The sequence below is a fragment of the Eleginops maclovinus genome, chromosome 18 (assembly GCF_036324505.1).
Source record: "Eleginops maclovinus isolate JMC-PN-2008 ecotype Puerto Natales chromosome 18, JC_Emac_rtc_rv5, whole genome shotgun sequence".
Classification (NCBI taxonomy): Eukaryota; Metazoa; Chordata; class Actinopteri; order Perciformes; family Eleginopidae; genus Eleginops; species Eleginops maclovinus.
In genome coordinates, this window is record NC_086366.1 from 1,759,513 (window position 1) to 1,774,448 (window position 14,936).

Genomic DNA, 14,936 nt, shown 5'->3' on the forward strand with positions numbered 1-14,936 from the left:
GATTTTCTGGATTTGTTTTTCTCAGTTTGTCTCTCATAGTTGAGGTATACCTATGATAAAAATTACAGGCCTCTCTCATCTTTTTAAATGGGAGAACTTGCACAATTGGTGGCTGACTAAATACTTTTTTGCCCCACTGTATGCGTGCTGTCTTAAAGTTATAACACATCACATATCCCGCTTTAAAATACCCAAAAACTACTAAACCTGCAGTATAGGCCTATTATGCATTCATTTGAGCTGTGTAGGACACTCATATTGTGCCAAATGTGTAATTTCATTTAGGAAAGGTGAATTTATTTCAAGAAAAACTGCAAAAAACTTGGATATTCTGAGAAATAATCACACATTTTATTAAGAAAACTCTTATCAATTTTTCAATTTGTCCTTAAATCTAGCTCTTAATGTCACAAGTAATTATTTGTTTTACTGTAAGTGCCGTAATATGACGTCCTAGTGAAGGATTTCAGTCGTGGGAAGTCTGGACGATATCAGGGAAACTTGGTTAGCATACGTTAGCGGTTAGCTTCTAGCCCTTTCGATCGGACCCTGACTGGAATAACACTGAATTTAAATCTGGATATTCAGTGTGATTAGAGGTTTTATTCAGGGGTTGAGTTTGTTTTTGGGAGTGGGAGACTTCTGAGGATAATTCTGCTCACAATAATGAACTGAGTGATGGGACTGTAACTGGGAGAAGCTGACTCCCATAATAAGAGCCCCATATTGGACGTTTGAGGAAATGCAACGTTAAATGGAGATGTTTTTCCCTTTACTGCAGCTCCAGTTTGTCCTTTCCCCATTTATATTCATCGCTAATATTGTTTAGTTATCCTTGCAACAAGAGCTTCCGTTGTTCGGTCTGGTCTAAATGTGGGAGAATCTCAAAGAGCCCTTTATGATCCGACCTCAGGACCGTGGGCTGCTGCTGAAATAATGCATCTGTTTATCTTTAATGTGCATTCAACATAAAGTCTGCATGTTAACCTCTGTGTTCATGTGTGAGTCCACATGTGAGTGGGGGGGGGGGGGGGGGGGGAGCGCAGGATTCCGGGGATTCTGCACATCTCGGTCCTTAAATATCGTACAGAGTTGTAAGTGTAGGAGGTCTGGAGTTAGATTTATGGCCCAGAAGTTGTTTTTGTTGGAATTGAACAATCAGGAACTGTTATTCTGTCGGCTGGAAGGAAAAGTGCATATCACACAAGAAAAAACAATAACAGCCTCAGGACAAAGGTATAAGTTTGTCTTCTCGTGTGTGTGTGTGTGTGTGTGTGTGTGTGTGTGTGTGTGTGTGTGTGTGTGTGTGTGTGTGTGTGCACAGTGGGAGCCGGTGCATTACTTCAACAACAAGATCATTTGTGACCTGGTGGAGGAGAAGTTCAAAGGCATCATCTCCATCCTGGTGAGGGGGATTTTCAAAATAAGAGTCTATCTCAAAATCCATTTGGAGGACACCTTTAAAAAGCAGAAGTTTAACATGAATGATACGGGGACTAACACCTGATGAACCAGGTGACTGATTGTCTATTTCTATCCCCCCACCTGCAGGATGAGGAGTGTCTGAGGCCCGGAGACGCCAGCGACCTCACCTTCCTGGAGAAGCTGGAGGACACCGTGGGAGGACATGCACACTTCGTCACGTATGTTTTTATTCCTCTATAGCGACTGCACAACACAAATACACACAAAGACTAGAATACTGATGCTTCCTTGCTGAGTGTGACGTGCCTGCAGGATGGATCCTACAGTCTAAAGAACTGCATTGACAGAATAAATACATGTGTAATCTACCAGAAGTGCATGTTGGTGGAAACATAAACAATCTAAGAAAATAAGTGGCAGACGTTGGTCAGAAATATAAAGATAATACAAATAAATATTATTAAGAAACTGAAAAAGAATAAAGACAAGCATTTACACCCAATTAAAATACACAAAGAGCCTTCAGGCTGAAAAACTACAACACACCTGGCACCTACATGTGCAGAGTATAGTCAAAATCTGCGTTTCTACTGGGAATTCTGGGAGTTTTTGGGGCATTTTTTCCCTTTGCACCCCTATATCTTTTACTTAATAGTCCATGGGCGATGGGGAAGGAAAAATATTGGCTTTTTTTGCAGGTTTTCTATTTTTAACAACTGCTGTGTGTGTGTCCATGCAGGCACAAGCTGGCAGATGCTAAGACCCGGAAGGTGATGGCCCGGGATGAGTTCAGACTGCTGCATTACGCCGGAGAGGTCAACTACAACGTCAACGGTACGCGTGTTTCAAGAAGACAACGCAGCTCCCAACAAACAGAAGCATTTCATTTCATCTTCTCTCTCTCTCTCTCAGGATTTTTGGACAAGAACAACGACCTGCTCTTCAGGAATTTGAAAGAGGTGAGACGGAGGTCATTATTTTAAGGATTCAAAGAGCCATCTGTGTTTCCCTCGTGTTAAAACGTGCGTCTGTTTGCAGGTCATGTGCATGTCGGAGAACAAGATCCTGACCCAGTGCTTCGACCGAGAGGAGCTAGGCGACAAGAAACGTCCAGAGACGGTGAGGAAATGTTGCTTTGGAAGTGAACACATAAAGTCCCACCGGAGTGCGTGGACCAAAAACGTACATTTACCATCCCTTAACTCATCGTGTTTTGCGCTCTTTCCGACAACTCCAGTTTGGGAGTTTAAAACAGAGATTAAATCGGTAACTTCAGGTGGGTTTGGTATCCCTTTCATTCGGCTCAAAAACAGACTCAGTTTAAATATTAGAAATTAAGAAATGTGGGTATTTTCACAACATTTTGTTAGGCTTTGATCTATATTGTGTAATCTAAGCTCTACTCTACATGTACTGCCTAAAGGAGGAAAAATAAAACCTATATTTCTTGGGTTATTTTTTGCCCTTTACCCCCTTCAATTTCAGACACTGTGCTCTTAGTCTAATGCCTATTTTAGATGTGTGTTCCTGCTTTTAAAATACCTGCACCTGTTGGGGAAACTTTGCCCCCACAGTACCGTTGTATTTCTGCCCTGAACTGGGAAAGCATTTCAAGAATTACTCAAAATCCTGGCGGTGTTTTCCCCCTCAAATACAGTTTTAATGAGCATTATTACCTCCTAATTCCTGACACTGAACAAACTCATCCGTAGGTTATTGGAACACAAGTCTATTGGCTATTTTGAGTGTAAAAAACTCAAAACAGGATTTATTTGCTTATTTATTCAAGTAAATAATGGTGTTTGTGTTCGGAGGTTTTCCACTCTCCTATCACACATATTTTCCCGAAGACAAACAAACAGCGATGTGTTTCCCTCTGCGCGTTGAGAGGCATCATGACGGGGATTCTCTCTCCCACACCCCGAGGAATGCTCTGACACACACACTCACACACACACACACACACACACACACACACACACACACACACACACACACACACACTCTTGAACAGCGCCCAGTGTCCAGCTCCTCTCTTCTTCGCTCGTCCTCTCTGCTGGAATCATCTCTCCTCTCCTCTCCGGTTCTTCTTCTTCTCCTCGGTCACTAACCACCAGTATCCTCTCTCCTCCATCTCCTCCTCTCCTCCTCTTCTCCTCTCCTTCTCTTTCTCCTCTCTCTGTCTGCCTCTCAGGCGGCCACCCAGTTCAAAGCAAGCCTGGCGAAGCTCATGGAGATCCTGATGTCCAAGGAGCCGTCGTACGTCCGCTGCATCAAGCCCAACGACTCCAAGCAAGCAGGTAGGACGTCACGTCTCTACATGCATGTTCCCGGAGCAAAGCCTCACCCAGATACTTCAGGGTCTGATCAAGAGTCCAGTTTAGGTCGTGTATAGAGTGTTGGTGATATCCCTTAAGGCTGAATAGAGTACTGTATCTGTGCCTGCAGATGAACGGATTTTTGGGTGTAAAAGAATCTCTAAAACTGGTCAAAATGAAGCTAAAAAGTCAGGAGTTTTTCTATCCTACTACATTCAGTTTCTGGTCACATTGTTGTATTGTTTAGAGATAATATAATTGTTGTAATTTATGAAGACTTAATAAGTTGAAAATCAAAGAAACACAAACACAAGGAGAGTGACGCCTGCTGTGGCGGCATCAATTCATGATAGCAGTCAATCTTAAGTGCTGCATATTTGATGTATAACAGTTTTATATTTAATCTGAAAGTGTATTCATTTATTGCAAATACAAGAATTATGAAGAGGAGCAACATGAATTGTAAATGGTTTGAGATTAAGGCAAATCACTTAAGGCCCTCGGTCTCCTTTAGAGACCGAGGGCCTTCATCTTCTCCGATGCAATTTCACTTCACAAATCTGAGCTACTGAAATGTATTTTTAGTGCATTATTAACTTTATTTGCACAAAATAACCCTCAAAGTCAAGGTGTTGATGGAAACGACGGTTGTGATTATGATGGTTTGATGCCAGTTCTCAGAAACATGCAGCTTAAGAAGCTTTCCCCAGAAACGCCTCGATAATCTTCACTCAGTCAAACCAAACTGTGTGTGTGTGTGTGTGTGTGTGTGTGTGTGTGTGTGTGTGTGTGTGTGTGTGTGTGTGTGTGTGTGTGTGTGTGTGTGTGTGTGTGTGTGTGTGTGTGTGTGTGTGTGTGTGTGTGTGTGTGTGTGTGTGTGTGTGTGTGTGTGTGTGTGTGTGTGTGTGTGTGTGTGTCAGTTCATTGTTTCTCCCCACAGTCGGCCTTTTGTTGTCCTGCTGCTCCGCTGCAGCGCTTTCTGGTTTTCTCCGGTTCACTTTATTCCAACTGCTGTTACGCCTCTTAGATTAATCACAAGAGTACACGATCTGAGTACTTCTACTTTTACTCAAGATCTGAGTACTTCTACTTTTACTGAAGTACAAGATCTGAGTACTTCTACTTTACTCAAGTACAAGATCTGAGTACTTCTACTTTACTCAAGTACAAGATCTGAGTACAAGACCTGAGTACAAGACCTGAGTACTTCTACTTTTACTGAAGTACAAGATCTGAGTACTTCTACTTTTACTGAAGTACAAGATCTGAGTACTTCTACTTTACTGAAGTACAAGATCTGAGTACTTCTACTTTTACTGAATCACAAGATCTGAGTACTTATACTTTACTCAAGTACAAGACCTGAGTACTTCTACTTTACTCAAGTACAAGACCTGAGTACTTCTACTCAAGTACAAGATCTGAGTACTTCTACTTTTACTCAGACTGTCCCCCCCCCCCCTCTTGTTTCAGTGCGGTTCGATGATGTTCTGATCCGGCACCAGGTGAAGTACCTGGGTCTGATGGAGAACCTGAGGGTGAGGAGAGCCGGCTTCGCCTACAGGCGGCGCTACGAGGTCTTCCTGCAGAGGTCAGGACCCCCCAACACACACACCACAAAAAAAGCTTGGGAAGGAAATCAGAATCAGAAATACTTTGATAATCCCTCGGTGACAGAAGGAATAATAGAAATGTGCAATAAAAGATCAGACAAGAAATTCAACCTGTGCTCAAAACCTCTTTCCCCCAGCAGGTGGCGGTAGTCTGTTTCCATCATTTAAAAAGGGAAACCAGACTCTGTCTCTGGTAACATCTCAGGGGGGAGCATTAAAACTCTGGATCCAGAAGCCAATTAGCACTTAATTGAAGTAAAGAAATCCATATTTATATTTCTATAAACATAAGAATATCTTACAGCTTTTATAACATCCACAAAATAACAAGGTGTTCAATCCTTAAAGCTGCATCATGCTATATCATGGCTCCCCCTTAATTACAAACACAGGGATCTTATAAACGTAAGTCTCTCCGTTCATATCGAACCAGAAAAGCCACATTTTTGTTTGTTTATAAAAAGTCTTTATTGTGTTTTATGTAATCTGAGAATATGTGGGTCCAAAGCTGAGGGGGCTTCTCTGTGTTTGTAGTTACAGTGTTTTTTATACTCGTGAGTGTGTGAGTGTGTCGACAGGACTTGTTTTATCTGACTACTTCTCAATTAGAGAAAGATCTATACGCCTTGATGATCATTCCTTATATAGTCTTCCTCCCATAAGTCAGGGACGTTCGAACCTTCCTGGACACGGTGAACAGTTTCTAAAGGAAATTCTGGTGCGTGTGTTTGATTGTGTGTGTGTGTGTGTGTTCAGGTATAAGTCCCTGTGTCCGGACACCTGGCCGAACTGGCAGGGGAAGCTTCCTGAAGGCGTGGCGACGCTGGTGAAACATATGGGATACAAACCTGAGGAGTACAAACTGGGGAGGTAATAACTCCTCTCATACCGGCCAGAAGATGGAACTTCTTTCTTCTTAAACGTGCATTTTGTTGTATATTTAACACGTTTGTCATCTTACCTGAGCTTCTTTGCGACCCTGAGCTGCACCGCTAAAATGCTTTCGATTATCGTTTTACTTCTAGATCCAAAATCTTCATCCGCTTCCCGAAGACGCTGTTTGCCACGGAGGACGCTCTGGAGACCAGGAAGCACGGTCTGGGTGAGAGCCTCCACATTCATGACCTTTCATTTACCTTTATTCATCAACGCCTGCATCAAAATCCAGAAATAGGGACATACTGACAAAAACAAAGCCAAGGACACAGGTCAAATACTTGGCAAACAGAAAAGGGTATTTTTCTTTATCAAAAGGTGATTGAAAAAGACACGTTATAGAAGTTTCAATACATTTAAACACCTGAACCTTTAAATACCTTTTGTATTATTACGGCCACAGATTTAAACCGTGTGTCTCTTCCTCCTCTCTCAGCCACCAAGCTGCAGGCCGGGTGGAAAGGCTACAGCCAGAAGTCCAAATTCCAGAAACTCAGAACCTCAGGTGAGGAGACTCCCCCTCCTTCCCTGGGATGACATCATGGCAGAGTGTGTGTGCCTCCTGTGAGTGTGTGTGTTAATGTGCTATGATGTGTGTGATAGCTGTTGCGGTGCAGGCGTGGTGGAGGGGGATCCTGGCCCGGAGGAGAGCGCAGCGCCGGAGGCAGGCGGCCGACACCATCCGCCGGTTCATCAGAGGCTTCATCCACCGGCACCGGGAGCGCTGCCCGGAGAACGAGTTCTTCCTGGACTACGTCCGGTTCTCCTTCCTCATGAAGCTGCGCCGGGACCTGCCCAAGAACGTGCTGGACAAGAGCTGGCCGACCCCCCCTGCTGCCCTGACCGACGTGAGGAACACACACACACACACTCACTCACTCACTCACTCACTCACACACACACACACACACACACACAAGCACACACACACACACACTCACTCACTCACTCACTCACTCACTCACTCACATACACACACACACACACACACACACACACACACACACACACTCACTCACTCACTCACTCACACACACACACACACACACACACACACACACACACACACACACACACACACACACACACACACACACACACACACACACACACACACACACACACACACACACACACACACACACACACACACACACTTACAATCACTTAGATTTTATGCCATGATTTGAAAGTTACTGGAATATTCTCACCCCTTTCTGTGTGTTGTGTGTGTGTGTGTGTGTGTGTGTGTGTGTGTGTGTGTGTGTGTTCAGGCCTCGGAGCACCTGCGTAAGCTGTGCATGCAGAACATGGTGTGGAGCTACTGCAAGAAGATCAGTCCAGAGTGGAAGCACCAGGTGAGTCTCTTCCCAGCATGCTCTCTGTTTCTCTTCCCCATCCTCCCTCTCCTCACTCCTCTCTCACCCCTCTCTCTCTCTCTCTCTCTGGACAGATGGAGCAGAAGATGATCGCCAGCGAACTCTTCAAGGACAAGAAGGACAACTATCCTCAGAGCGTTCCCAAGCTCTTCGTCAGCACCAGACTCAGTGAGAGGCTTTCTGACCCACACACACACTTCCTGTTTCAGAGTGTGTGTGCAGGGTTTGATCAGTGTGTTTGTTCTGTGTGCAGACGGAGAGGACATCAACCCCAAAGTGGTGCAGGCTCTGGGTAGTGACAAGATGAAGGTGAGTCGAGGAAGCCCTAGAGCACCATTGTGGTTTTAAACCAATCACGTCCCAGAGGGGCGTGGCCAGCAGCAGCTCATTAGCATTTAAAGCTGCAGACACAGAACCAAGGAACAGGGCTGAAACAGAGGGGGTTATGGGACAATGATCGGTTTGGTGTTTCAGCCAATCAGAGACAGGCTCTGGATGTATCTGAGAGTATAATAGAGCCCCTTTAATCTCTCCCCCCTCAGTACGCGGTGCCCGTCACTAAGTACGACAGGAGGGGCTACAAGCCTCGCCCCCGGCAGCTGCTGCTCACCTCCAACAGCGCCGTCATCGTGGAGGACGGGAAACTCAAACAGCGCATCGAGTACGCAGCCCTGAAAGGTCAGAGGTCAACACACAGGCGGGGAGGGGGGGTTTACTTTAGTATATCACTACTGAAAAACCTTCTTCACTATTCAAAATATTCCTACTCCTCAGGTATTTTGACCTTAATGAATGCTTCTTCACCCGGCAGGTGTCTCCGTCAGCTCCCTCAGCGACGGCCTGTTCGTTCTGCACGTGCCCAGTGAAGACAACAAGCAGAAGGTGAGATTATAGAACATAAATATCTGTTCATAAAGAGATGTAATCTGTTAGCTTTGACCGACTGAGAGCTTTACTGTGTGTGTGTGTGTGTGTGTGTTCTCAGGGAGACGTGGTGCTGCAGAGCGATCATGTGATCGAGACTTTGACCAAGATCGCGATCGTTTCGGATAAAATAAACAACATCAACATCAACCAGGGCAGGTGAGCGGCACAGTGACGCTGCAGAGACGGCGCTCCTCAGAGAGGCCCTCTCCTGTAGCGTGCTCTATAGGCTTTAGTGCATGTGAAGTGTCTGCAGAGGCTAGAAGCTAGTGCTTAACACTCGTGCTTCTATTGGCTAGCGCTCCGACACATTGTACGTGATAGGCTAAGGGGCGGGACATCTCTAAGCGGTTGGGCAATCACAACAAAGTGAGCCAGCTAACCAATCAGAGCAGACTGGGTTCTGGTTTCAGACAGAGGGTGAAAAGAGGAGCTGCAGCACAGGCAGTATGAGAGACATAAAGAGCTTTGTGAACATCAAAGCATGGAGACATGTCCCAGTAGAGACACTAAAGCAGAGAGACATGTCCCAGTAGAGACACTAAATCATGGAGACATGTCCCAGTAGAGACATCAAAGCATGGAGACATGTCCCAGTAGAGACACTAAAGCAGAGAGACATGTCCCAGTAGAGACACTAAAGCATGGAGACATGTCCCAGTAGAGACACTAAAGCATGGAGACATGTCCCAGTAGAGACACTAAAGCATGGAGACATGTCCCAGTAGAGACACTAAAGCATGGAGACATGTCCCAGTAGAGACACTAAAGCATGGAGACATGTCCCAGTAGAGACACTAAAGCATGGAGACATGTCCCAGTAGAGACACTAAAGCATGGAGACATTTAGACTGCATTTGTTCCGTAAGGCTGACTGCAGAGAACTCCTGTCTCTCGAGCCTCTGCCCTCTCTAACCCCGCCTCTGCTCCTCTCAGTATAAAGTACAGCGTGGCTCAGGGGAAGGAGGGGGTCATCGACTTCACGCCCGGATCAGAACTCCTGGTGGCCAAGGCCAAGAACGGACACCTGTCTGTGGTGAGTCCCACTAAGTATCCTACTCCGTTAGAGCAAGATGAAACATACACACCTTAGGGTTCCCTTTTTAGTCTCCACTGATGACTGATGGTCCGATCTGAACAGGTTTTATTGTCTTTGGTAAATAATAAATGGTAAGTCGTAGTAGAGGCAGTAAGATATACTTACCATTAAAGGAAAAGACATTACACAATAGTGAAGGGAAGATGCAGGAGGAAGTGGACTGTATGCACGCCTAATAGAACCAGATGAGAGTGTGAACGGTATTATCGATCATTATGGTTTATTTTAAATGTGGCACATAGAAAGCTCAGACAAAACTCGAGCAGAAATTCGTGTGAAACAACAAACACAGCGAGTTGATGTTCAGCAGAAAATGTGTGATGTATTGACTCACAGAAAGAAGCATTAATATTCAGATAGTTTTAAGATTCATTGACAAATATTGTTTTCTTTACAGAGAAACAAAAAACAAACACTGCAAAAACCTTTTCCTAAAGTTAGTTTAAGAATAATTTCTTTGATTTGATTTCTTTATTCAATCCTTAAATTATGAGCAAAAAGTCTGAAATATCGAGAAATTAAACAAAAACTGTTCAAACTCTGTCCTGAATGAGGAAAACACAAGAAGAAGAGAGAGAACATTTCCAATAAATCAATAAATGTTTTAAATAATTGAAATGAAATAAAAATATATGTTGGAAAAAGTTTGAAGTTGATCATTAATGACATCACTACAAACTGAAAGCCAAATCAAAACCAATGAGGCTTTGATTTGACGTGCTCTTTTCTCTCTTTGGATCCAGACGGCTCCAAGACTGAACTCCAGATGATGACACACACACACACACACACACACACACACACACACACACACACACACACACACACACACACACACACACACACACACACACACACACACACACACACACCTTATCCAATCCTCCAATCAGACGCCAGCTGTCACTACAGGTGGAATGTGCTTCCAATAACAGAAAAGACAAAACAGTGAATAAAGATCCAGCGAAAACTAATTGATATATTTATGTTTATATATTATATTTTTGGGGAGTTAATACTGTTTGAATATTCTGATTTTATATACGAGGCCAAGAAATAACAAATATAGCGGTGCGTTTTTCTCGCACCGTGTATTTTCAATGTGCTTTATTTTGGGAACTTGACCAAGAAACCAATGAGGGAAAGAGTCGCAATAAGAGGAGAAGTGGTGATTTAAAAACCAGGTTTGTTTTTGCCTCTTGCTTCTCTTTCAAATGAAACTTTATTGACTTTTCTAACGGGGGGGTTGTTTTGGAAGGTGGGCGGAGTAGAGGGTCAGGGATTGAAGGGAAAATATATCATTCGTTTCCTTGTGTTTGAATAAGAGAGACACTTTCCTGTGGGAGTCACTACACGAAACGAAAGGGTGAGAGCATGTGAGAGACGGCGAGAGGAAGGTGAACAGAGGGCTGACAGACGTGCCTTTCTCTCTTTTTTTAAAACTAATTTATTCATAAGTGAGTTAAGATATTAACGGATGAAACCATGACACTCAGAGAGAATGAGTCGAGTTAAGTTGAGACAAAAACCCTGAATTATTCACCCACACCTCCCCCATTCCCTCCCTGTTTTGCCTCCCCCCCTCACCAGAGACTGAACTGCTCTGATGTTTTTGTTTTAGATTAATGTTCAATGTCTTAGTTTGTATTTGAAACAGCATTTATACCAAAAAGTGACTAAAACTCACAATTTAAAGCCATATTATGTCGGAGATAGACGTGATATATTCAGAAAAGAACAGGTACGCCATGAGACGGATATCTGTTATAGCATATAGACTAAATAAAGACTAGAACATCTCCATATTTTAGAGGCTGAAAACAGCATTTAGAGACATTTTCTTGCATGAAAAATGCCTTAGAATAATTGATTAGAGAAGTAGTCGCAGCACATTTCCAAAAAGTGTAAACTGTTCCTTTAATACCAGAAATGATAACCATTCAAAGGATTGTCAGGGTACACAATCTTAATTGTTATGCAGCACAACAGATACTCTTGTATTCAAATATTTCTACGGAAACTATTTCTACACTAGAGATAAAACATGACAGCAGTTCAGATGAGGGTCTCCTGCAGAACATTTCTCCGTCTAACGTTGACCAAAGACTGATCCTGTTAAAGTTTGAAACTTTAGAGGAGCTCCAACATTTTGCCAAGTTTTTTTCGTTGTTGTCGATGACGTGACTTCCTCCGTGCATGGCTCTGGGCGACTGCACTTAAAACAAACTAGCCAAAGGTTTTGATTTCTAGTGATCCTGTGTTGTATGATTTATATGATGATATTATTCTGTTGTTGAGGGGGGAGATCTATATGTACAGTTTGTGTTATAAATGAGAGACAAAGCTTTGATGCAGACGTGTTCCTGTGCCTTGTTTGATAAAGATCCTGCAGATTTATGCGGACTAAACATTCTCCTGTGTATTGGTTGACTGATGCACTCCTGACTTACTGTATGCACCAAACTCATGTATGATTATACAAACACACTAAAAGATAAGATACTAAAGATTTGAAAATAAATTTGAAAATAAAACATGTTGTGAACTGTTGTTTGTTTCCATGACCCCTTAAACTTCCACGACACTAGATTTGATAAATGATGTTTAGTTATTACGGATTGATTCGAAAAGGTTTAAAGTCTGATTTCAGATTTTTTTATCGGAAGTCTGATTTATTTCTCTAAATTCGTACTTTTCCTCAGGATTCTGCCTTTTCTACTTCTGTGTTTTGTTGAATAAATCCTCTGAGATGCCGGTCAAAGTGTGTTTGCAGTTAAGTTTGGTTAGGAAATGTGATAGAGAGGACACCCACAGACCATGTTGTAAAGCCGCCAGCAGGTGTCGCCCTCAGAGTAAAATAAATTCTGTTCTGTTTTGCTTCCCTTCCTCTGAAAACCTCTCACCTCTACTTTCCAGGAATTGCAGGTTTCTGTCATGAAGCTGCAGGTAAACAGCGTGTCTGTGAAAGATGGGAGAGATTTATACCCCGCAGCAAAAATATTTTGTAGTAAAGCACATAGAAAACAAGGAGGAAGGACTTGCTAGCAATACACAGAAAAGGGACTTCTAAGAACTGTGTAAGAAAGATTAGTACAGTGTGTTTTTGACTCTGTCTTCATGGCTCGGTGCTGCTGCAGCCAAGACACGTTTCAAGCAATGCAACTTGCACTAGGGCAGTGGTGGGGAAGTCCATAGGGACTTGGCTTGGGAACCAAAAGGTCACCGGTTCAAGACCCTGAAAGACCAAGTGCTACCAAGGTGTCCCTGAGCAAGGCACCGTTCCCTCGGATGGATCAAATGCAGAATATATATTCTTCTTCTTTTAATTATCATTCATTGATTATTTATTTGGTTATTCACATTATAACGCAAGACATAAGAATATATGGCTTTTTAAAGGGCAACTTTAGAATACAAATAAAGTATAATTGAACATTTATATAAAGATGTGAAGTTAAAATATCATTGTGCAATATTTGATATAAACATTAAAAATAATGTAAAATGTTCAATAAACAGATTCAATTAAATACATCAATATAGAAACCTAGTTAAAGTCAAATGTGTTATAAAATGATAGGTTAAAAAGATGTATATGAACATGAGGAGTTGAAAATATAATACATATATAGCATTAGTAACACGACAAGTTAAAGTTAGACATCCAAAAAATATGAAAGAGAACATTTGAAAATATAAGGTTAAACTTACAGGACTAATAAAATATCAAATTAAAATAATGTATGTAAACATTAATGGTGGGTTTAATCCAGTTTATACAAAAGCTGCATTATAAAGTGTTTTCCAAAATAAAAGCCCCTCTTCTAATCCCATCGCTATCAGCTGTTTTCCCAACATCAACGAAGTATTGAGAAACAACACTCATGTAATATTTTCCCGAGCTCTGATTGGCTGTCGGTGGTCTCTAGCTCAGCCGCGGACCAATAGGGAGGCTCGGTTGTTTTTGCTGCGCTGCTATAAAGCTGCAGCAATGAGGGAGAGAAACAGTGATTCAAAGAGAGACAAACACCCGTCCTGCTTCCATCCCCTCCTCTGACCCGGGTCTGGTTCTGTCGTCGAGGGACATTTTGAGGTGGATTTTGACTGAGAAGAAGGAGCTTCATTTGTCCCTGGTTCCAGGTATGTCTGCACCGAGGATGCTCCACACACACATACACTCACACTCACACACACTCTCACAAACACACACTCACGGGAGGAGAGGCTGACTCATAATATTGGCGTTGATTCACAACAGGAATCTCCAGGACTGTCTGAAACGACACAGGTATCTCAGACAGGTTTCATCCTGCAGCACTCTGGACCTTTCCCTCTGTGTGTCCTTTACCCTGCAGCACTGGTATTCACTTTAACTGGTTTCCTCCACTGGTTCTGCTGTTAGTCCTACAGCTTCCATCAGATAACAGCAGATCTGATAGCCATCCTCTTCCGTTTCCCCTTATTTTGCCCGGGCTCTTTCGGTGCTCTTAAGAAGTTAGGACCTCATTTCTGAAATGTGTTTTTAAAGACAACAATAAACCAGAGAAGCTGTTTCTGTGTTCTGGTTTCTGGAGGCTGGTTGTTGCCTCTGCTGCTGGGAGTTGTGGCTCTTTGTGTGAGCAGCAGCAGGATGGTGCTTCCCCGTGTTGTTGATGCTGAACAGCTGAGCGCCTCTGCCTCAGATCTCAGTCAAGCTCTGGGGGGCACTTCCGAAAAAGTGCAGATGCTGTTTTCAAAATAAAAATTGTATTCGTTAAATGCTTTTGAATGGTCAATCACACCCAAATACATCCCACATGTAGTCTTGTTTTTTAAATATTCATTACAGCTACTTTCAGTATGCTGCATTGACACAAACGGGGAAGAACAACACTCTGAAAATGGATATTTAAATTAGAAAATACTGTTTTAATTACAATAAATTAAGTAATTACAAGATAAAACACCATTTAAAAACGACAGTGTCCCTTTGTCACCTGCTAAAATAATTGAAATACTCATAGTTAGTTATATGATGCTACTCTGGGATTAAGCCAAAGAGAATTATCCTGGATTGGTTATTAAATATGTCATAAGTCATTTGTTTATTAAAGTTAATTGTATGGCCTTTCAAACTGTAGTGCAAGTTTTGATCTGAATTAGAATTGGTTGTCACCAAGTACACATGCAAGGAATTTGCTTTGGTATAAGTGCTTCATACAGAGACACAGAAAGAAGAATACATAGGGAAATAAAATCAAAT

At 42.6% G+C, this 14,936-nt stretch overlaps 2 protein-coding genes across 7 annotated transcripts in view; both read left to right on the top strand.

Annotated features, from left to right (window-relative positions):
• The window catches only part of LOC134879981 (unconventional myosin-Ic-like), a 63,965-nt gene extending 51,721 nt beyond the window's left edge, over positions 1–12,244 (top strand). For all 5 annotated transcript variants that reach the window (XM_063906604.1, XM_063906608.1, XM_063906606.1 and 2 more), the window contains 19 exons: positions 1,325–1,405; positions 1,552–1,643; positions 2,165–2,259; positions 2,338–2,384; positions 2,464–2,544; positions 3,620–3,725; positions 5,217–5,334; positions 6,113–6,226; positions 6,382–6,458; positions 6,729–6,797; positions 6,896–7,140; positions 7,567–7,650; positions 7,746–7,839; positions 7,925–7,980; positions 8,214–8,349; positions 8,483–8,553; positions 8,657–8,754; positions 9,532–9,631; positions 10,438–12,244. In XM_063906604.1, the coding sequence (XP_063762674.1) occupies positions 1,325–1,405; positions 1,552–1,643; positions 2,165–2,259; positions 2,338–2,384; positions 2,464–2,544; positions 3,620–3,725; positions 5,217–5,334; positions 6,113–6,226; positions 6,382–6,458; positions 6,729–6,797; positions 6,896–7,140; positions 7,567–7,650; positions 7,746–7,839; positions 7,925–7,980; positions 8,214–8,349; positions 8,483–8,553; positions 8,657–8,754; positions 9,532–9,631; positions 10,438–10,464 (1,791 nt within the window). In that variant the 3' untranslated portion in view covers positions 10,465–12,244. The remainder of the gene's footprint in view (positions 1–1,324; positions 1,406–1,551; positions 1,644–2,164; positions 2,260–2,337; positions 2,385–2,463; positions 2,545–3,619; positions 3,726–5,216; positions 5,335–6,112; positions 6,227–6,381; positions 6,459–6,728; positions 6,798–6,895; positions 7,141–7,566; positions 7,651–7,745; positions 7,840–7,924; positions 7,981–8,213; positions 8,350–8,482; positions 8,554–8,656; positions 8,755–9,531; positions 9,632–10,437) is intronic.
• Positions 12,245–13,696: 1,452 nt separating this feature from the next.
• The window catches only part of LOC134879982 (large neutral amino acids transporter small subunit 4-like), a 59,600-nt gene continuing 58,360 nt past the window's right edge, over positions 13,697–14,936 (top strand). For both annotated transcript variants that reach the window (XM_063906609.1, XM_063906610.1), the window contains exon 1: positions 13,697–13,834. The gene's annotated coding sequence lies outside the window, so the exon portion shown is untranslated. The remainder of the gene's footprint in view (positions 13,835–14,936) is intronic.